At 41.2% G+C, this 23,458-nt stretch overlaps 1 protein-coding gene across 1 annotated transcript in view; it reads left to right on the plus strand.

The window, feature by feature from the left end:
- The first annotated feature begins 13,783 nt into the window (after positions 1-13,783).
- Positions 13,784-23,458, plus strand: part of VTCN1 (V-set domain containing T cell activation inhibitor 1) — a 124,456-nt gene continuing 114,781 nt past the window's right edge. Inside the window, exon 1 of the mRNA XM_066264899.1 lies at positions 13,784-13,818. Coding sequence (XP_066120996.1) covers positions 13,799-13,818 — 20 coding nt within the window. The 5' untranslated portion in view covers positions 13,784-13,798. The remainder of the gene's footprint in view (positions 13,819-23,458) is intronic.

Here is a 23,458-nt window from a genome sequence, read left to right on the forward strand (position 1 = left end):
GTCAGAGGTAACATATAACATGCTGGTCACTGGGAGAGCTCATGCTGATGCTGTTCTCAATAGCAGAGGGCAACAGGACATAAGCCGTCACCTGGATGAGACTTGTGCTGACAGGGACCTTAATTTGGAACTGCTTTATGATGGTACCACTGACTAGTCTCAAATTTGAATGAAAGTCTTGCCTTTTCCAATGTCTGAGCCGAAAATATAACGGCCAGAGTCCTTGTTCTAAACCCTCAAAGCAAAGGACCACAAGACTAACAAATATAATGGTGATAGTGGGTTATACTTTAGGGGAGTTAGAGGTGTTTGTGGGGAAAATACATATTTGTTACTTGTGAGAGTGTCTGTCCACACAGCTCATTGGTACCTCCATCAGCCTGTGATGCTGAGAGGACTCATTCATTCTCATAACCTAGCATAGCATTTCTCATGTTACTGATAACCCCAACAAAATTAAATGAGGTCTTTCCTTTCTGAGATGAAATAACTCCACTTAAAGATGAAATAAATCACCGCTATCCTCAGGGCTCTGGTGGTAACTGAAGAACTGTATCCTGGAGCCTCCAACCTGCCAGGATTCCCTAGGATTCCTCAGCCCCCAGGTCTCTCCTATGCAGCCCACTTGCCTCTCCGCTGCTGGGCCACCGCTGGCTCTGTCCAACTCCAGCATATCAGTGAGATCCTGGACATTGGCTCTGCACGTTGTCCAGCTGGGCTTTTCAAGCAAGATGTCAGTTGCATTCCTTTTCTATTCACTCCCGACAAGCTCCCCAGCCCCAACATTTCTGAGAATGACATTCTCCCGGAGCCTCAACACAACCATTGCCTTTGTTGAGCTTAAGGTTCTGCTTTGTCCCTGTGCCAGGCCTCATCACCACAAGTGGTGCCATGTGTGAGGTGAGCCTGTAAGAAAGTGCTGAGTGAGAGGTGTCAGATGACCACTAACAATTCTACACAAACTGAGCCATCCACACTATGAGATGCTGCCGCTGGATGACATACACTTTGACACTAAACTTCACCCTGTCGCCCCGTATTGTTTGTTTTATTTGTGTGTGTGTGTGTAAGTCAGTACAACCCCATTCTCATCTTCTTACTGGAGAGTTGGACTATTTGCAAATTGTTACACATTGTATTAGTTTTTCGTGGCTGCTGTAACAAAGTACTGAAAACTTGGTGATTTAAAGCAACAGCAGTTTATTCACCAATAGTTCTGGAGTCAGAAGTCTGAAATCAGTACCACTGGGCCAAAATCAGGAAATTAGTAGTGCTACACTCTTATGAGGGAAGAGTCTGTTCCTTACCTCCTTCAGCTTTTGGTGGCTACCAACATTCCTTGGCTTGTGGCTGCATCACTCCAGTTTTCAAGGCCAACATCTTCAAATAATCTGTGCTATATCATCACAGTGCTTTCTCGTGTGTGTGTGTGTGTGTGTGTGTGTGTAATCTTCCTCATCTTCCCTGTATAAGGATGTACATGTATAAGGACACATATGATTGCACTTAGGGCCCACCTAGATAATCCAGAAAAATCCCTTCCTTTCAAGTTCCTTTATTTAACCACATCTGCAAAGATGTTTTTTCCAAATAAGGTGACATTACAGGTTCTAGGGACTAGGACTAGCTCTCTTTGAGGGACATTATTCAAGCTACTACACATGTATCTTTTTATATTTTTCATGTTGTGTATACTCAGTGGGTGCTTTATAAATGCTTCTTTAACTGAATCAAACCTTATTGAACTGGGCCACAGAAATCCAAGAGATAAGCCTGTGTGAACTCATTAGACAGGACCTCACACCAGATTTTCCACTTTGGGAGGAGGGAAACCACCATGTGTTGCAAGTTAGATACTATCCTAGGCTTTTCCCATGCTCTGACTCACTGAATTCTCACTCTAGTTTGTTCCACCTACTAGAATGAACCCCAAAAGAATTAGTGGAAAACAGTTGAGGTAACCAAGTAAAAGAGGAAGTAGAAAGGTGATTGGAGTTATTTTCCTCTTGCTCAGAAAGAAGATGATGAAATTAAAGCCAGAATTAGAATATTGATTCATATTCCTTCTGGACACCCACCCATCAAGTCCTGCTCAGATGAAAGGATAAGTCTCATGAACACAAGAACATCTGAGCATGATGGTCATAGGCATACAACACATGCCTAGAATTGGGCCCGGGATAGTCAGTTCTCCTCTCAATGACCAATTGAGAATATCAATTCTCCCATGAGTCTGGAACAGACTTCTGTAGTAGTAGCTGTGTAATTGCTATGATCGTAAAAACAATAGAACACACCCGAGTCTCTCGCAACAGAGATAATCTGGCTTTAGCTCTAGGAAGATAATAATAATAACAAAATCCAAGAGGGATCAGAAGTTTGGGGCTTAATAAAGAAAATGTTTAGATTGAGAAAAAGTTTAGGAATAAGAAGAAGAATGAAAAGACTGGACAACCAGGAACAGAGAAAGTTGTCATACAGAGGGGAGAGGAATCTGTTACCAAAGGACACAAGGACAATTGTGTATCCAGGACAACCATTCAGGCTGCAAGAGGTGAAGCTTAGGCATCCACGCGGAGAGAACTGTTGTCTGTTCTTCAGTTTCAAGCAGTTAGTTTCATGATAAAAAGACTCTCTCAACCACTTTAAAGACAATTTCTTCCACTTCCTAATTTGGTGTGAAGCCCAACTCTTCCCTGACATACACTTTGACTCGCTTCCTAAACAGAGAATTGTTCTTAGTCCCATGTACCAAAGAGCAAGAAGGTGGGTGGTCAGTACTTTCTTCCCCAGAGCTCTATGTTGCTTCCAGACCAGTGCTACTCAACATTCATGCCGTATGGCTAGTTTGTGCTTCATCATCACTACCCCCACCAAAATCTTGATGACTACCTCAGATGCACCGAATATTTTGGCCCCTAGCTTAATATAATTCTTTCTCTCTTCTCCAAACTCTGCCATCTTCCTAGACACCACCCTGATGCTGGCCCTGGGGAGGGTGCACAGGGCAGAGTCGTATGGGAGGAGTCCATGGGCCAGATATCACGGGAAGATGTGGGGAGCATGTTCAGGACAGGAATTTTTTTCTTCCTAGTCAGAGTCATACCAACCCAGAATCCCCACATCCCCACAGTGAGAGAGCTGTGGGGAGATAGGGAGGATGCAGAAGGGTGTGGAAGGTGACGGTGCAGGGCAGAAATGACTGTGCTTCCTGCTGGTAATTTGCAGCTGGGGAGCAAGTCAGCTGCCCAAGGACTAGTAAAGAGAAGCACAATATGAGTAGAGGGTATCCCAGCAGCAGGGGTTCTGACAGCTAGCACTCTCCAGCCATCATGTGGGCTTCCCCTCCACCAAGGGTAAATTTGTGGAGCTACACATTCACGCCAAGGTGGGCATTCTGGGAGAGTTTAGCCTTGCTGCTTTATAACCTATGGATTTAATGTTTACTGTAATTTTCTCTAGAACAACCACTTCCTGCAAGTTATACTAATAGAACGTGGAATGTGGTGGAGCTGGACACCACTTACTTGCCCCATTTAGCAGCTAGTCACATCAGTGCTTGCTCTAGATTGGTGATCATCCTGAAACTGGTGACCCTCAGCACTCTTGGATAGCTATAACTTTGAACTTGAACAATGCTATTCCTTATCCCACATTATTAATTTCTACCTCTGTCCAATATGTCTGCATTACATTCAGTTGTGTGTGTATAATATAACAAACCTACAGAAAGTTTCTTTAAATAAAGATATGATTAAACAATTTGTAAAACAAACCCCTCTGTAACATACTTGTGTCAAGACATAGAACCTTACTGGCACCCTAAAAACCTTTTCTGATTTGTAACCCCTCTCTTCCCTAGAGGTAAATACTCTCTTGGTTTTTATAATATTTAATTCCCTACTTCTATTCATACTTTAAGTCCTAAAAATTATTTAATTTTGCCTTTTAAAAATGTTAGTGTAAATTACATCATACAGTATGTGTCCTGTATGGTTTGGTTTTTTCATTCAATACTGTATCTTCAAGATTCATCTTCTATGTGTCATTTAGCTATACTTTTTCTATTTCTCACAGTACAGCGTTTCAGAGTCTGAATATGCCAAAATTTTTTACTTATGCTATTCCTGGTGGACATTTAGGTTGTTTCTGGTTTTTAGCTATTAGTCAGTACTGCGATGAACATTTTAAAATATGTATCCTGGTGCACATAAGCATATGTTTTATGGGAATTAAAGGGGAATTGCTGGGTCATAAATTATGCATTTCTTGTAATTTGCTAGATGATGTCAGTCTGGTTTCCATAGCATTTATGCCAATTTACACTTCCGCCAGCAGAGTATCAGAGTTCTTGGTGTTTAATATCCTTACAGCATTTGGTGTTGGCTCTCTAGTAAGTGTCTATCAGTGTGATTTTAGTATACATTTCCCATTAGCTAATGAGGCTGAACATCTTCCTGTGCTTATTTTGTGGGGTGCCTGTTCAAATTTTTGCCCCTTGTTTTTATTGTGTTGGTTGTTTTGTTTTCTTTTCTTTTGATTTGTAGATTTGTAGGACTTCTTTATGTATAAATACCCTTTGTTGTTTAGACTCACTGCAAAGTGTTCTCACATATCTCTCTTTTGGTGGTAAACTTTATGAAATTATGTCCTTACTTTGACATAGTCACCTTTTCAATTCTTTTTATGGCAAGTGCTTTGGTGTCTTGTTTGAGAAATCTTTCCTGAGCCAGAATTCATAAAGATATTCTCCTATAGTATATGCTAGAATATTTATTGATTTGCTTTTCCCATTGGATCACCTGGAAATGATTTCTGTATATATTGCACTGTAAGAGTTTATTGATCAATTTTTAAAGGATTTTTCCATTTTTTATGAAGTTGAGCTTCTGCACCCTTGGTTTCACATGTCCTAAATTTGAGGTTGGTCAAGGTGGCAAGTCTACCAAATACCTAGATAGAGCAGTGATCTACCAGGTCTTTAAAGTGCCAACAGAATTTAAATGCATAATACAATTTATACAAGCAATACTCATATACATACAAAAATGAATGATAATCATCTATCAAGAATAGAAAAAGGTGTCCTTTTACAAGGAGATAGAAAGACATGATAATGAAAGTGACAATGCTTTAGGAGAAGACAGGAAATATGAAGGATTGCTTACTGACAAAGAAGTCACGGTCTAGCATTTGTTAGGTGCAGTGGACACCTACAGCTTTTCCTGAGCAGAACAAGAAGCCTCTCTTAAAAGCCTTATCGGAATGTTTGCCTCATGAGATTAGGGCCTTGTTGGTCTCATTCACTGCTTTGTATTCTCCACATTTGGCACAGTGCCTCGCATCACACAAACACTCAATAAATAGCTGTTGAATGAATGAATGAATGAATGAATGAATGAATGAATTAAATGCTCCCTCTAATATCATGGTTCAATTACAGCTATCATTTTTTGTAGGCCACCTACACAGCCTTAATGATAATAATAGCTTTCATTGCAAATTTACTACATGGTAGAGAAGATGTTAAATGACTGACATTTATCATATCATTTATTCTCTGAAACCACTTCACAAGGTTTTCAAGGTTCCAAGCTGAACCAGTAATAATAGCTAACAATTATTGATTGTTTACCTTATTGCAGGTACCACATAAAATTATTTACATGGTATATCACATTTAACCATCATATAAAACCGAAGAAGTAGATATCATTATGATCCTCATTTTACAGATAAGGAAAAAGAGTTAAAAAGAACCTGTCCACGGTCATACAGCTAGTAGGCAGGAGAGTCAGTGTTTGAACCTCTTACCCACTGTGCTATCTGCCTTTTCTAAGACCCTCTATCCCTTGTTTCAGAGAAAAAAAAATTCAACAAGCGAGGCCAGTTAGAGCCCTTCTCTGGAACTTTTGAACTTGAGACTATTCCTTTTTGGTTGGGGACATTGTGAGTCTGTGAGCCAGTGACAGCCACAGCCCCCACAGGGTGGCAGATCCTATCTGCAGTAGGAGAGAGTGAAGCAGGCTGGCAGAGGAAAGCAGATTGACAGAAAGAGTGAGAGTCCTGGTGGCTCTCACTCTCTCTCCAGCTCTTCCTTTTGTTATGAGACCTTTCCAATAAATCACACCCTTCCACTCCTTTGTAGTCTGCCTAAACTAGTTCAATCCATGTTCTTGTACTGGTCACCAGAGTAATCTTAGCTAATACAGAAGGCTGCAGTGCTCTCCCAAAGCACCTTTGATAAACCCTTTGGAGTTTATCACAAACTGTATGTCCTGACTTCACATGTGGTGTATGAATGAAGATAGTGACCTTTATGAAAGTTCTCTTTGGGTTTATAAATGAGTAAGTCTGATCCTGTTTTGTCAGATGCAGCAATATCGTGTGCACCTCTTTCCAGTGAAGGGGATGGCCTGATACATACACTTATAAAGTAAGTATTTTTTTTTCTACCTGTTTATCTAATATGTCAAAATGTAGACTCTTTGCAATAGCTCTTCTGGGCAAAATGGTCATGAGTCCTGGACTCCCACAAATAGATATATGGTTATATTTCTTCACTGAGTTTTGAGACTTCTTTACTTTCATTATAGCACCCTGAGTCTCCATCACCTTATCTACAAAATGAAGGGAATGGATTGCAAGGGAACTTTAGGACCATTAGTGTCCTTTCCAACTTTGAGCTTGGTCATTGAAACCACATCTAATAGTAACTGAGAGGTATTGCAGTCACTTGCTTCATTGGTCTTAGTGTTGGCTTGGATGAGATAATGCCTGTCATTTCGTAGTGTGGAACTCTCTCTTTCTTAATTCACCCCTTCAATATCTATTATCTCATTTCTCCCACCCCCTGCCTACCATCACCAGTGTTCTGCAGGATAAAACACTGGCCTTTCGAATGCTCCTCAAAAAAGGATTTATTGATCTAAAATTGTATGTTCTATTCTACTCAGAGATTCACAATGCACACTGGTAATTGAAAAGCTATGGAAAGTTTTCTAAAGAAATCTATGTAACTTACTTTACTCTAAGATTTTCCAATCTTAGTTAGTCACAAAACTCTCTTTTTGCAAAAATGCACATTGAGATCCCATTTGGGAACTGTTGATTTAACACCTTCCCTCTAGGTCTTTGCAGTAGAGTAGATGTCATGATGACTTAGTGTAAGTATATTTGAAATATAATGATGTTATCTTTAATTGTCCCACTTTCTGGGTGTAGCTTTTTGTGAACTGAAAAGTGATTGCTTAGAGATTATGATTTGGTTTTATTACTAGGAGGCATCATATTACTCCTTTCCCTGAATTCTCAATGACTATTAAGATTCTCTTTAGTTGACCAGAAGAGGGAAGCAGAGGACCTGGGATGGCCCCTGAGGCCCCTGTCACCACTTGGGAACAAACCTGAGATAGGCAGCAACAGCCTGGGAACTTGCATTGGCTGCTGCTGTTCATTCCCACTCAGAGTGAGCCATTCACATTTCAGCAACACCATCTGCAGAAAGTGAGGGCCCATTGCTGGGGGCCATCTCACGCCCTATGTGTTTACCAGAGCTTCCAGAGGAAACAGGTTTCCTTCAAGTTGGGGAGCATCAGGAGATCTATCGGGAAGAGACTGATGGAGACAGCAGAAAACCGTGAGGCACAGCCAGCAAAGGAGCAGACCCTGAAGTCACAGCATCAGGTCTCAAGAGCAGAGGCCTCCTCACAGTTGTGTTTGCTCCCTGTGATCCCTGAGCAACCGCTGTTCAGCTGGGCTTGGAGCAGAGCTGTCACCTGCCCAAGCATTAGCCACAGTGCTCATAAAATGGCAGGTCTATGATCACACCTATGTTGCTTGGTTTGGGTGACATGATATTCTTTTGGGGTAGTATCAGGCTTGGGCCTAAGGTTCTGAACACCAGACACACACTCTTGCCAGAGCTGTATCATTGCTCATGGAGTCCACAAGAGAGACATCATGCTCAGGGCTAGGGCCAAACAACTGCATGCATTTTATTTTATATGGTATTTTGGCCTCAAACACTACTCTAAGTCTTTAAGAGGCTGGGAGTAACCACTGAAGGATTCTTTTTCTTACTCTAAAGGCAAAACTCAACATTATAGGTAGAGCAGGTAACCTCCTTGACACCTTTTCTCTTAAGATTATACCTCTTTCTTGGGCTTCTATATTTTAACTTTCTGATAACAAGAAAAGATGGATGCAAGCATGCTAAGAAAGAAGGGAGGCATGAGTTTCTCCTAAAGATCTGGAACAGAGATGGTGTAAGCACTGACTACAGCCCTGCTTAGCACAGCAGAGGTACAACAGGGAGATCCCCAAGACGTGTGCACTCAGGAGAGTGATGTGACCAACACAATCCCTGTGAGCTTGGCTCATCTTCATTACCTTTCTTCTGCTCTCTTCCCTAGATGTGTAGGTGGGAGATGATAGGGGATGAGGGAAGAAACATGGAGTGCGGAACATACAGGTGGCCATTTTCTTACTCCTCTTGTTTCCTCTATCACCTTACCCCTCTTCTCCTTCTATTCTAGACTAACATGTCGGAGCCCCTAATAATAAGCCCGAGGGTCACTGTGCTGAAATGTCACCAGCCACGCTATGTTATCTTCTACTTTTTGCCTCTTGGTGGTTCTGTAACAAAGAGAGAGGGGTCTGTTACTAGATGGTGTTACCTCTCTTCTTCCTGCACCTAGGGAACCCAGGAACACTGAACTCTGCCCTTTCCAGTGTTCCTTCTTGCCATTAGCTTCCTAAGGGGATTCTGTGCAAGGCAAGGAGCAACAGCAAAGGAGAATCAATAGCTGAGCAGATGCCTATTAATTCTCAGTGCAGGGTTTATAGGAATTGAAATGTGTCTGCCCCAAAATCATATATTAAAGCTCTAAACCCAATGTGGCTGTATTGAAAGGCAGGACCTGTAGGGAGGTAATTAAGGTTAAATGAGGTCATTGAGTGGCACTCTAATCTGCTAGTGCTGGTGTCCCTGTGAGTAAGAGACATGAGTGATCTGTGTGTGTGCGTGTGTGGGGGGGGTACAAGCACACACGCACATGCATACACACAAGCATACACAGAAGAAAGGCCATGTGAATGGTCCAGTGGCTGGCTGTCTATGAGCCAGGAAGAGGTGCCAATCCTGATGGCACTTTGATCTTGGACTTTCTATTCTTGGAACTGTGAGAAAATAAATTTCTGTTTTTAAGTCACCCGGCCTGTGGTATTTGTTATGGCAGCCTTAGCAAATACCACAATTACTCACTTGCTTTATCTCAATTGCACACACAATAATACCATTGCTATCCACAAATAATATGATTACTATAGTTGTTTTAAGTTATATAATGTATTTTGTCTTTAGAGTATATATACTACCAGAGATAGGCAGTCAGATAGATTACTATGTCTAAGGTCACTTTGACTAGTTAGGGTTCTTTCCTTTTACTTTTTACTGTTAGGAGTTGCTTTTTAAATTTTGGGGTTTTTTTCATGATTATGTAAAATAGTACATGATTTTAAAGTCAAATCTAGAAGACATGCTTTATTTATAGAATTCTAGCATTAGCATTCATATGCCCAATTACAATTCTGTTTTTCCAGAAGATTTAGAATAAATTTGAGTGGACATATAGCAACCTTTGCCACAGTGGTAATTTGTGTTTTCTCTCCACTTACTTTTAATTTTTCTCTTTTTTGTGTCTGTTTTATAATTTACCATAATGTATATAGTCATAGATTTAATTTTTTATTCCATTGAGGACTTGGTGTGCTTTTTCTTTTTAAGTGAGAGGGATGGAGGCAGAGAGACAGACTCTCATATGTGCCCTGATGGAGGTCCACCTGGCATATTCCCATCTGGGGCCGACGCTCAGACCCGCAGAGCCACTGGCTGCAAGAGGGGAAGGGAGGGGGAGAGGGAGAGGAAGAGAAGCAGATGGTCACTTCTCACGTGTTCCCTGACTGGGAGTCAAACCCAGGACTCTATCCATTGAGCCAACTGGCCAGGGTTGTGTGTTTTTTAATCTAAGAATTTAATTATTATCGATTCTGAAAATATCACAATAATTTTCATATATTTTAGCTGTCATTTTTTTTCCATCTTTTCTTCGGAACTATAATTTCTCCTCAGTCTATCTTTCCTGACTCTGAATTTCTTTATCATTTATTCTAACGCTTTATACTTGGTATTACATTCTAGCTTTCTCAGATTTAACTTCTTGAATTGTGTTTAAATCTGCAATTTAATTTTTCCTTTGAATTTTAGTTTCAGTATTTTTACTATCCTACCTCCTTTTATCACTTAATCATTTAAAACCACTTAATTTTATTGTTTCTTCAGATTGTGGATCCTAAATTGAAGATGGTTTTGTCACACAGTAATTATTTTCTTGTAAGGTTATCTTTAGTGTGAGATTGTTTCCTCCTTTTGGCTTTGTTTGTGCTCTTGATCAGTATTGGCAAGCTTCTTTTTCTCAAAAAAGCAAGATAGCAAATAGTTTAGTCTTTGCAACCACTTCCAGTCATCAAGTCTCTATCTCTTCTTACCAGAGGCGGATTTAACAGCGGACGCACCGGGTGCACGCCCTGGGCCTTGACTTCTGAAAGGCCCTGCAAAACGCCAACTTTACACTTTTTTCTAATGACACCAAGTTTGGTTTCCTATGTGCAATTTTAACATTAATAATACATAATATTTTTTATTTATTTAAAAATATGGTTAACCTGTATTTTTATTTTCCCTGTCTCTCTCTTTTTTTAAGGGGCCCAATATTTTCTTCAGTGCCCGGGGCCTCAACTGACCTTAATCCGCCTCTGCTTCTTACCCTTCTCCTCTCTTTCTCCTTCTCCTATCATCACCCTTTGAAAACACAAAACTTATTCTCAATACAAGTCATACAGAAACAGGCCATGGGTGAGAGTGCCAAAGGTTTTCTAGCCCCAAACCAGTTTTACATTCACTGTTTTACCTGGGGATGCCTATTCCACCTGGGTAGTGAACATCTGGGCTCCCTGCTTATGCAAAGTACAGCTCAAGGTTTTGGTTTTTAAAGGAAGAGTTTTTCTTTTTTCTCTAATCAGAGTATTAAGCAAATTGAAATTTCCTTATCTCTTTTCTGTCCCAGGGAATGGAATGTCTCTTGTTCCTAGTACACTGAGTAAAATTGTTCCTAGTTCATTCCTCGAGGTCCCAATTTTATATAAAAATCTTAGTCACAGCCTCCTACCTCATGCAGGCTCCAAACCATATATCCTAGATCTTAATGGACAAAAAATAAAAACAAAAATTTTTTTCAATGCTGATTTTTGGCCATTAGAGCGAATATTGGGATTTGATACCCCCCACCCGTATTCCGCATGTCATCACCATGTCAGCTTTTAATTCTGGCTCTAAGTTCTTTCATTGTTTATGTAACTAAGTTTTTCTTTCTTGCTTAGGAGCCCAGCTATTATTTAAATTGTGTGTATCATATGTCATCTACCATTTCTCCATGATGAATGAAGAAAGGGGTCCAAGTTAGCTCATTCTTCTAAGGTGCCAGAGTACCTCTTAATCAGAATAAGCGTTGAATTTTATCAAAAGCCTTTATTCATCCATTGTGATTATGAAATAAGTCTTACTAATTGAAAGGTACTCTATCATGTTATATTTCTTTTCTTGGATTTTAAGTTATTCCTGCATTTCTGAAATGAAGCTTTCTTGGTTGTGAACCATGAGTCTTTTAATATACTGTGAATTCAATTCAGCAGGTGTACAATTTCAGATGCAGAAAGATTGATTTAAAGTTTAACATGCTTTTCTTCCTTTCTTTCTCTTTCTATTTTTTTTTTTGTCAGGTTTGGTAGCAGAATTATCTGAGTTCTGTTTAAAAATTCTGGGTTGCCTTCTATATTTATTTTGTATATCTTTTTTTAAAATTCTTGATTAGATGCTTATACTTTTCCTCTAAAACAACTAAACCTGGATTTTCAGATCAATTCTGCTCTCTTTTTGTCTTTGCATTAATTTATTTTGGTTGTTTACTTTATTGTTTCTTTCTTCTTATTAAAGACCTTTTTATCTTTATTCTAAGTTCTTGAATTAACTCAACAATTCAATTAATTCCATTCTTTCTTCAATAATGAGGAATTCAGAGTTATTCATTTTTGCATTCGCCACCTCCAGTTCTCTGACTGTACAGTGTAGGCTGTGTCCCTGCTGGAGTGTGCATTTCCTGGGTCTTTAGATGGTCCAGTCTTCAGAGGGTCCAGTCGTCCTAACGTTCAGAGCTCAGATTAAGTGCCGTCCGAGAGGCCTTCTCAACCACAAGTAGCACCATCCCCAACTGCTCACTCTCAGTCTCATCATTCTCTCTTATTTTTATAGAAGCAAGTATCACTCCCTGATATTTTCAGTTTTATTCATGTACTTGTTTATTAGCTATCTTCTTCCAATCTAGGGGTAGAAATATAAGCCCATGAAAATAGACTGTATCTTTTTAGTGCTGTCTACCTGCTTCCTCAAACAATGTCGAGTACCTAGTAGTGATCAACAAGTGTTTATTACATGAATGCATGAAAAGTGTTCTCCATTGCATTATTTTTAAAATAGCCTATATCAATACTTTTTATTTCATGTTGTCGGAATAGCTATGCAGAAGTTTGTCCTTCACTTCAAGTGGATGGTTTATTTGTTTGTTTAATTTTCAATTTTAGTACTCTGTGATGCGATAAAATGGCTCGTATAAATTTTATGCTTGAAAACTTAGCATTCATCCTGGCCGCTTATTATAAGATCGCTTTTTGTAAATGTTCCACAGAAACTGCAAGAGACAGCATTTTTGACTCTTTGTAAAAGAAGAATTCTATTTACAATTGAGGTTGTCTATGGTTTTGTCAATTCTTGTTTATTTTAACTCTCAGAGTTTGAGACATGTGTTTAAGTCTCTCACAAATATTGTATTTCAAGCATTCTTTTTCTTATATTACTAACATACTTGTTACTGTCACAGAAAAGTTCCAGCTGTTAGACCCTTATTGTGAATTGTGCCTTTATATGGTATAAAATGTTTTTCTTTGACCTATTTCACCTTTTTGACATAAATTCTATTTGTCTGGACTAAACCACCCCTTGTCCTCCTGCCCAGCTCTTTTCTGGTTTGTGTTTGTCTGAAGAGAGAATCTGAGAACCTCCCATGAGTCCGGGAGCCCCTTTCCTGATGTTCAACCAAAGGGTAAAATGATACCCTGAAGGCAAGGGAATTTGAAGAGAGTTTTAATGCATATATTTCAAATGCTTCCCTTATAAGAAAAAAAAAAAGAAAAAGAAAGGGTATATGGGTAATTATTCAGGAGTGCTGAAGTTACAACTTTACTAAACCCAGAAATTGTATACTTGTCACCAAGCTTAGAAATGTCCCACAGTGCCCAAGATTGTTTACAAAGTGGCTGCAGTTGGAATTTACCCTGGACTATGTAATTGACCTTTTATAAAGATGTACCTGGCATTGACCAGGGATGTGAGATAGCCAGACAGGTTCCTAAGCACAGCTATGGGAGCCAGGGCAAGGGGCAAGGCACACGGAGGCCCAGGGGTTGGGCAGGATGCCACTTCCCCCAGACGCTCTGGGTTAGCTTGGTTTGCAGTGGTTCAGGACACACCCATTCACTCCCACCTAACCCCAGCCCCGGTCCTGAGGTGTGGGAGTGGAGAATGCTGGAGAAAGTTCATGATGCTCTTATGATGGGGGTCAGCCCTGAGTAGTCCTGCCCATGAACAACCAAACATAATGCGCAGGCTGGGCTTCATGGCACCTGAATGTGGCAGCAAACTAAGAGGTAAGCAATATTGTTGTGACAGAACCTTGGCTGAGTGGCAGAAAAGCTGTATGTGACTCTTTGTCACTGTCACTGACTTGGCATATGTTACTTTGCATTGTGTGAAAAAATGGGCATGAACAGGCCAGGGAGTACCTCCCTTCTAGAGCCTTCTGCAAGTGGATGAGGAAAATGTGCTAGTTTGTGAAGTGTTGGAAGCTGTTTGGAAGAAAAACGTAGCTTTTTTATTTTTAAAAGACAAAACGGTATAAGCTGTTGTGAAAACTGTGATCTGCCACCAGCTGCCCCCTCCCTTTCAGTGAGGGGCTGGCTGTCCCAGCTGCTGGAGCTGTTGGCAGAAGACCCTTGCTGCAGGCAGCCTCCCCACCCAGCTGGGCTCCTGTTGTGGGGTGGCCAACACTCAGGAACTGATCCATAGAAGATATAAAGGTCTTGTCATTCTGTTTCAACTCAGGAAACCCTGAAGGTCAGTTAGGTCTACAAGTGTCAGAGGAGCCCTCTGAGAGTGTCCCTGAGACAGCTGAGCTGTGCTGCTGATGAGCCTGACTGCACCATGAACTGCTAGGATAGAAGGGATTATTTATTTCTTCAACGTTCTTTCTCCAGGAACTCAGGCACATAGACCTCACTTAAACGAACCACTGTTTTTGAAAATGTGAATTCTTTTCATCTTTTTTTATAAGTGAGAGGAGGGGAGATAGAGAGACAGACTCCCACATGTGCCCCAACTGGGGTTCACCTGGCAATCTCCCATCTTGGCCAATGCTTGAATCAACTGAGTTATCTTCAGCACCTGAGGTCAACGCTTAGACCAACCAAGCCACTGGCTGTGAGATGGGAAGAGGGAGAAAAGAGGGAGAGGGAGGAAAAGAAAAGCAGATGGTTACTTCTCATATGTACCCTGACTGTGGATCAAACCCGGGATGTCTGCACACCAGGTTGACACTTTAGCCACTGAGCCAACCAGCCAGGGAGAAAACTGAATTTTTAAAAAGAATTAAAATTGAAGGGAAGTTTTAACAATAATTACCATTAAGTTAGCACTTAATATAAGTGCTTTATATCCTTAACTCATTTGATTCTCAGAATTATCTTCTGAGGTATATAGATACTAATTTAGTTTTACTCTATAGCTATGGGAAACTAAGGTTAGAAATGTTAAGTATTTGCCCAAGTTCACATCTAGGAAGTGGTAAGGTAAGATTTGAAATTCAATTCTGTCTGACTGCAAAAAAATAAGCTAATTAACAACAACACAATATCACCTCTTACAACTGTGCTACCCATGCTTCTTTGTAATTCCTGTAAACAGCTGAGTCATCTGTAGCACTGAGAGGGATTAGATTTGTATTTTCCCCAAAAAAAAGGGGGTGAAGGGATATGCTATATTTTTAGGGGGAAAAAAAGAACACCAGGCATTGCATAAATGTTAAATCCTTCCTTGTGGTCTACTGTCTTCCATGTCCATGAAAAGAACTGGAAATAGAATAAGAAGCTTTTCTCAATATTCAAATACATCTAGAATTTACCAGTATAAAATATTTGGAACAGTAGGGTCCATGAAAATAAGGCTTATCTGTTGCCCAAAAGGTAAGGGGCTATTTGGAAGTTCAATGACCTCGTTGGTTTATGCAGACAATGTTAAGAAAAATAACTTTTAGAGCATCTTTAAAAAAAACAAACAAAAAAACCCACTTCAAACAAGAGGTAATTGTATCAAAGCCATTTTTGATGTTAGTCCCTCATTTTCAGTCCCTCAGGAAGAGGGACTGAAACACCTGTTCCTTGTGCCTACCGAGGGCTACGCCCTTTGAAGCCCTGCATGTTCCTGCAGTTGTTCGATCTGCTGAAGAGACCTGCCGCTGATCCTCCACAAGGGGAAGCAAACTGGCCTGTATTTTCACAAGAGCTCTATGACCTCTCACCCCAGCACCATGGTCAGCTTAGCCTCTCCCCTTCTCAATTCATTCCCTTCCTTGCTGGGAATTCAAGTAACACGTAAAGCACTAGTTGGGCAGCATTCCAAAGAGTTTTCAGCCACATTTTAACACTCATGTCTCCCCCTTGGCACCAGCACCAGCACCGCAGACCAGATCCCAATCTCAGCACATTATTCATCTACGCCTGACTTGGCTAAGAAAGAACAGAACAAAATTCTTGGGTCACAGGCCACATTCTTGTATCAGATCATCTGAGCTGTCCTGGCACCCTGGGCCTCGTGACTGAAGCCACGCCTGCCTCTGCATATGCTCAGAGCCCCTGGCCATACCTGGCACCCTCCAAGACTCGCCAGAGTTGTTTGAACAGCCTGTCATGTTTCCATCTGTGCAGCCCCACAGGATCAGGCCACAGGGAACTCCATGCCTGGGTGTGGGCTATATGCTGACACGGAATGCTCACAGGTTTTGGGGAGCCACAGAGAACACTACTCCAGAAACTGGCTGTGAGGGTGGTGAGTGCTGGGTCTGCTTTAGCAAGCTTTCTGGGTAGAGCTTAACAGCAATGCTAACTTTTATTGAGTATTGATTATGTGCCTGGTAGCAGTTTAAATGCTTCACCTACATTGTCACTTAATCATCCCAAGGATGTTATGAAATAGGACCAATATTATCCTCATTTTATGAATGAGGAAATTGAAGCTTAGAGAGTTGTGTTGCCCAAGGTTGCAGAGTGAGGCTGAGCCAAGATTCACATCTGAACCAGCAACGTGCTGCGGAGGCTGCACGGGCCACCTGGGGGTGGGCTGTGCTTAGCCTGCCAGTGTTTTTAAAGACATTTTAAAATGTGAGCCAATATTTAAAACATAAGAGGTTTCACGTATAAACACATACAAAATTTTAGCACATCTAAAAAAATGGATATGTCTGCCATCACTGGGTCTTCAAACCCAAAGGCTTCTACCTACTGGAGGTATTAGCCACCTCAGTAGATGGAGCCCGTGCTCCCCAGTCTCCAATGAGCCTACTCTGCAGGCAGGTTATGTTCACATCCCTGCATGGCTCCCGTGGCTCCTGAACTGCAGTCCTACTTCACAGCCCCAGTCCATGATTTCCTGGGTGTGAGGCCTATCTCTGGCCTTGTACTGCCCTGGAAACAGAATTTTGGGCTAACAGTCACATGTTTGGTTGGTTAGGGACAGAGAACACAAGTGCAAGCTGGTGATGGTTTGGAGCAACATGGCAGGTCAATAGTTCATGGTTGATTCCAAGGTCAGTTCATCTCCAATGACAGGATGAAGGAATGACATGGGAAGAGCTGGCAAGTGACCATGGACCTGGAATTTACTCCAGGTTCTGCCACAGGCTAGTTGTGTGAGCCACGTCAGTCCCTTTTCCTCTATAAAAACTCCCTTATCAACTATAAAAAGGGAGAGACTGAAGCGGATGAAGAAACTGAGGCAGATAACAGCTCTGAAACTCTTCTGTGCTGCTGCTTGTAGGACAGTTTTCATGTGAGAAGGGACTGCCTTTGGAGGCACATCTTCCGGAGCTGAACGAGTCTTTGTATTAATAAATTCCCTTCAGTGTGTCCAAACAAATGGGTAAGGAGCCAAAGACTTTGGCTGGCACAAGTTCAGAGTAGCAGCGAGGCCACAAGCCCAGCCCGGTGAAGAGAGGTGTGGCCTCAGCCACTGCACGGCTGTTTCCAGGGCCAGGGCTTTCCTTTATGGTGGTTCAGGGTTAGGCCAGGCTGGGTTCTTTATTTAGAAAACCATAATAATAACCATGAAAACATTTCTTGCCAGAGCAAACATCTCACCCCAAACAATATCACTGGGAACCGTACGAGAGAGATTTTCACAGTCTCTCGGGCATTCAGAGGAACTCATAGGAACTGTATTGTTTTCTATGCTCTCTTTAAAGCACAAACCTTATCATAACAAAGTGAACCTATTTCTCAAATAAGAGTAGCATTGAAAATAAATAGTTATGCAAAAGATTACCTTAAAAGAAATCAAGATAAGGCAAGAGATCAAGCACAGGTCCATGGCAAAATCCTCATAATACATTTTTCTTATATGCTCTTTCATACATCTGTGGCTCTCCTAATTTCTCTGGCCTATTGTGATCTATGAGTACAAGTTTAAGCTTCTAAGAGTAAGACCTATTTTCTCTTTGGCAAAGGTGGTGGTTGCAACCTCAACTTCAGTTACTTGTCAGAAAACCTGACCTCAGGTATGACTTTCCAGTGTCCCCCAAGCTTGGGCAGCTATGAGGGTGGGTGTGGGGACCTCCAGGAGAGATGTGGCATTTCTGACAGCCAAATACCAACTGAGGCTCTTAGAGGCTCTCTGAGGAGGTCAACTTGACCTGGACTGAGCCTACTGGCTTGACGTTACAGACTTACCTCTGCATCTGGAGCTAGCTGACCTTCCAGCTTATGCTGGAGGATGGGTCTCCTACCACAGGGTTTTCAAGCTTTAATATGGATACACATCACCAGCTAAAGAAGATTTTGATTTAGTGGGTCTGCGGTATGGGCTGAAAGAGAGACTGCATTTCTTACAGGCTTCCTGGTGATTCTGATGCCGCCGGTCTGTGGCCTGCATTCTGAGTCGCAAGATCCCACACTAGTGGTTCTTAAAGTATTCCACCAATGCCAGAAGCTATAGCACCTCCTGGGAACTTAATAGAAATGCAAACCTTAGGCCCACCCTAGCCCTACTGAATCAGACACTCTGGCTATGTGGCCCAGCAATCTGTATTCTAGCAAATCTAAGAGATTCTGTATCTGCTAGAGTTTGAAAACCTGCTGACATACATCCTTGTTATGGGTTGAATTGTGACCCTCCCCCAAAGATATATTGAAGTCCTAATCTCCAATAGCTGTGAGTGTGACCTTATTTGGAAATAGTCTCTGTGGTTTAATCACATTTAAGATGAAGTCATTAGGGTATGCCCTAGTGCAGTATGACACATGTCCTTATAAGACGATGACCCTGTGAAGACAGAGATACACAGGGGGAAGATGGCATGTGGAGGTGGTGGCAGAGATTGGAGTAATGCATCTGTAAGCCCAGGAATGCCAATGATGGCCAGAAAAAAATAGTTTGTAAGAGGCAAAGCAGGATTATTTTCTACGTGGTTTACAGGCAGCGTAGCACCGCCAACTCCTTGATTTTGAACTTCTAGCCTCCACTAGAGCTGTGAGTCAATAAATTTTTGTGATTTTAAGCTGCTCAGTTTGTGGTACTTTGTTTTGGCAACTTGGAGGAACATGTAACTAAATTCCTGCTATTGGAATGTGAGCAGAAGTAATCTGAACGTCAGTACCACAATGCTTACAGTGGAAAAGGCATGTTCCCCACTTTCTGTTTGTGCTGTGGCAGCCACCTTAGAGCAATGGTGGGAGCTGCCTTGAGAAGGGAGAGCTGCCCCAGGGCCCGCATCTCAGATGATCTTAAGGAACAGCCTGCCCATCTGCTCTGGACCTCCAACCAACCCTTACCAGAGGAAAGATTAAACTTCTGTCTTGAGCCACTATATCTTTTGGTCTCTGCAGGACAGTTAGACCTGTGACATAACTCACGTATCCAGAGTCCACCTTTTGGCCTGTCTCTGGCTTAGCTCAGGACCACAGAGGCATTTGCCCGATCTGTCATAATCTGTGTGTGGTGACAGCGTGAGGATTCTCTTGAGTGATTTTCCAGCATAAATAGATCATGATTCCCACCTGGCTGTCATTTCTTTTAACTCTTCCTCTCCTCTGTCTCTGTTCATTTGCTCTTTCTTTCACAGTTCAGGTGCTCTAAACATTTGGAGAACAGAAGTTATGGAGTCATGGGGTTTTTGCCAGGTCACGATGCCTTGGGGAGATGAACTAGGAGAGAGGGGAGGCGGGTGAGATTCTGAGTCGGAGCCTTAATTACCTGGCACTTGGTTCATCTCAACTCATAATGGAGACATTTCTACCACGTCTTCAGGAGGAAACTGCAAGCAAACAAGCTGCTTCAGCCCAACTGACTCCTCTCCGCAGCCTGGTATGACACAAGAGACATCTGTCCTAATGGCTGTGAGGCTGTCTTTCCAATCCCATTTTATTCCTACTTTGTCAAAGTGAACATGTTCCCACTACAGAATGTCCATTTGAAGAAAACAATGCTAAAATGCTATGGACTGTTCACTTTAAAAAAACAATGTCCATTTTAAGGAACTTATGCTTTAAAATATTCTACAAATGCTCAAAGCTAACTGTATGAGGATGTTCATTTTGGCATCATTTGCATTATTTAAAATCCTGAGAGAATTTCATGTGCATTAAAAGGAAAAAGATTAAATTGAAAAGTATGGTTTCTCATATTGCAGAAGGCAAAGGTAGCCACACCAGAGGAGATAGGTCTGTATGAACTGACCTGCAAAAATGTACATGATATATTTTTAGTAAAATTATTGTACTTCTTATAAAAATGAACAACTAATCTTTATGTATATATTCTCATACCTCTAGAAAAATACCATATTTCCCCATGTATAAGATGCATCTTTTCTTTGAAAAATTTGGGGTCTAAAAACTGGGTGTGTCTTATACAGTGGTTGTGGCATTTCAAATGCCATAGATGAAACTGAGGACGAGGCAGTATATGAAGACTGATTCGTCATCAGACACAGATGAGGACAAGCTAATGGATGGGAGTTTTGACAGTGATGAAGAGTTGTATGAATTTTATGATGAATAAAACTTGAGTTTAATAACTTTATGTAATACATTCTTTTCCAAATTTAGGGCCCCCAAATTAACGTGTCTTATACATGGGAGCATCTTATATACGGGGAAATACGGTAGTTTGAAAGGATACGCATAAAATGATTAATAATGGTTACCTCTGAGGAGTAGAACTAGGGGAGGTGGAGTACATTTTCCTATTTTACTCTCTATGAGTTTACATTGTTTGACCATTTTTATCATGGCAGGAATTTACTGGGAAGCAGGGATCACTCTTACCCTGCTCACTGTCCTTTCATGGACAGACTACAGGAGTGACCAACAATAATAACTAAGGTAGCACTGACCATGTGCTAGGCACTGTCCTTTGGATTTTGCATATGTTAATCAATCTAATTTTTCATAAATATGCTATGAAATCAGTACTAGTATCATCTTCATTTTACAGAAGGGGAGATAGGGGCACAAGAGGTAAGCACGCTGTCCAGGGAACAAAATGAAGGACCTGAGATTGAATCCAGACAGCCCGGCCCCAGAGACTGCTCCTAGCTACAGTACCATGTTGAGCTGATTAATTGATGGAATGAAAAAATGCTAAAGTTTAAGAAGAGTTTTCTGGCTGAATGTCTAGTAAGTAAAAGAATCAGTGAACCGGTACAGCTCATTTCCAGAGAAGTCTGCTTAATCAAGGTTCTATAGTTTATCTTTCATTGCAAGGTAATGGGCTGTTTATACTCAGAGCCTTCCAAATGCTGAAAAGACACTGATGTTAACAGTTGTTGATGAGTGACTGGGTAAGAGCTGAACATTTTAATTTAAAGTAAGTGAAAGAATTAATTGCCAGCAAATTAAAAGTCTTCATCTGCCACTTCCCCGCTCCTCTGTCTTCTGCCTTCCTCCAGAACAATAACGAGGCCCGCGAGCACCAACCCGACGGGCTGGCCTTTTCTTCCCAAGCTGCCTGCTTTTGCCACTTGTACTCACATCTGGGGATGTAGGAAAGAATTCTGTACTCTGGAAGCATTTCCATTTCTCAAGAGAATGATAGGACTCTCCCCTCAGGGAAAAAAGGCTAACACATAGACATGAGTCCCTAAAGTGGAGGAAGTAGATTTCATCCTATTTGTGTCCTCAGCATATGGCCGATTTTCTGGCACATTAGTAGGAGCTTTCCATAGTACTGGTCATCAGTACTATCAGGTCAATAGAAATTGTAATGGTATAGAGGAAGTTCTAAGAAAAATAATAAACACTCCTTGATTGAAAATAGTGTTTTCTAACTCTACAAATAATGTTCATTATGCAAATAGATACTAAGCACATACTCCAGCAAAGTACCGTGAAAGATACAGGTGAATACAAAATAGTCCCAGTATTCAAGAATCTTAGAGTCTGAGACACATACACACTATGTGGGCACCAGCTCTTTAGAAAAAGAAGTTTTGTAAACCTGAAGTCAAGGAAAAGCAGCATCTCTCTCTCTCTCTCTTTTTATCTTAAACATTACCCAGGAGTAATTTTGTGGGCCTACAAAGTTTACATGCATGCCTAAACTGAATTTTAGTACTCTGTGGGGAACAAACAGAATCACTTCTCCAGGACAACAGAATGTAGCTTCATGGCAGAGAGGGGGTTGGTTTATCTGTGCAGAGTTCAGTTAAGAGTAGGTTTGCACAATCCAATAAAAAAATGGGAAGAGGATATGAACAGACACTTCTCCCAGGAAGAAATACAAATGGCCAACAGATATATGAAAAGATGCTCATCTTCTTTAGCTATTAGAGAAATGCAAATCAAAACTGCAATGAGATACCACCTCACACCTGTTAGATTAGCTATTATTAGCAAGACAGGTAATAGCAAATGTTGGAGAGGCTGTGGAGAAAAAGGAACCCTCATACACTGTTGGTGGGAATGTAAAGTAGTACAACCATTATGGAAGAAAGTATGGTGGTTCCTCAAAAAACTGAAAATAGAACTACCTTATGACCCAGCAATCCCTCTACTGGGTATATACCCCAAAAACTCAGAAACATTGATACGTAAAGACACATGCAGCCCCATGTTTATTGCAGCATTGTTCACAGTGGCCAGGACATGGAAACAACCAAAAAGCCCATCAATAGATGACTGGATAAAGAAGATGTGGCACATATACACTATGGAATACTACTCAGCCATAAGAAATGATGACATCGGATCATTTACAGCAAAATGGTGGGATCTAGATAACATGATACGAAGTGAAATAAGTAAATCAGAAAAAACCAGGAACTGCATTATTCCATACGTAGTTGGGACATAAAAGTGAAACTAAGAGACATTGATAAGAGTGTGGTGGTTATGGGGGGGAAGGGGGAAAGGGAGAGGGAAAGGGGGAGGGGGAGGGGCACAAAGAAAACTAGATAGAAGGTGACAGAGGACAATCTGACTTTGGGTGATGGGTATGCAACATAATTGAAAGACAAGATAACCTGGACTTGTTATTTTTGAATATATGTATCCTGATTTATTGATGTCGCCCCATTAAAAAAATTAAATTATAAAAAAAAAAAAGAGTAGGTTTGCAGATACGCATTCTTCCATGGGTAGTCAGATGAAAATCCCACAAGAAAAAGAGATAGCTTGTTTAACGAGACAAATGATCTAATGAAAGAGGGAGAAAGAAGAGAACTTAAATTAACAACTATTCTAGCTACTTGGCCATCAATGATCTTAACAGAAGGGGTGCAGAGCACTAAGTCACTAAGACACAGACTGTGGTGGAGTTAGAAAGGCACTTGGGCCACAGGTGGACCACTCACACTTCTGTCTTTCCCAAGGTGGGTCTGTGCAAGCACTGAGCTTCTAAGCTGCCACATACCAGGAATATCGCAATTCTCAGTTTGTTTCCAATTAGACACATTCAAACGTCAGGGAATAATTTTCATGACTCTTTGAGTCTTTGGGAAGACAGCAGAGCACAGTGGAAGCACTG

The sequence above is a fragment of the Saccopteryx bilineata genome, chromosome 3 (genome assembly GCF_036850765.1).
Source record: "Saccopteryx bilineata isolate mSacBil1 chromosome 3, mSacBil1_pri_phased_curated, whole genome shotgun sequence".
Classification (NCBI taxonomy): domain Eukaryota; kingdom Metazoa; phylum Chordata; class Mammalia; order Chiroptera; family Emballonuridae; genus Saccopteryx; species Saccopteryx bilineata.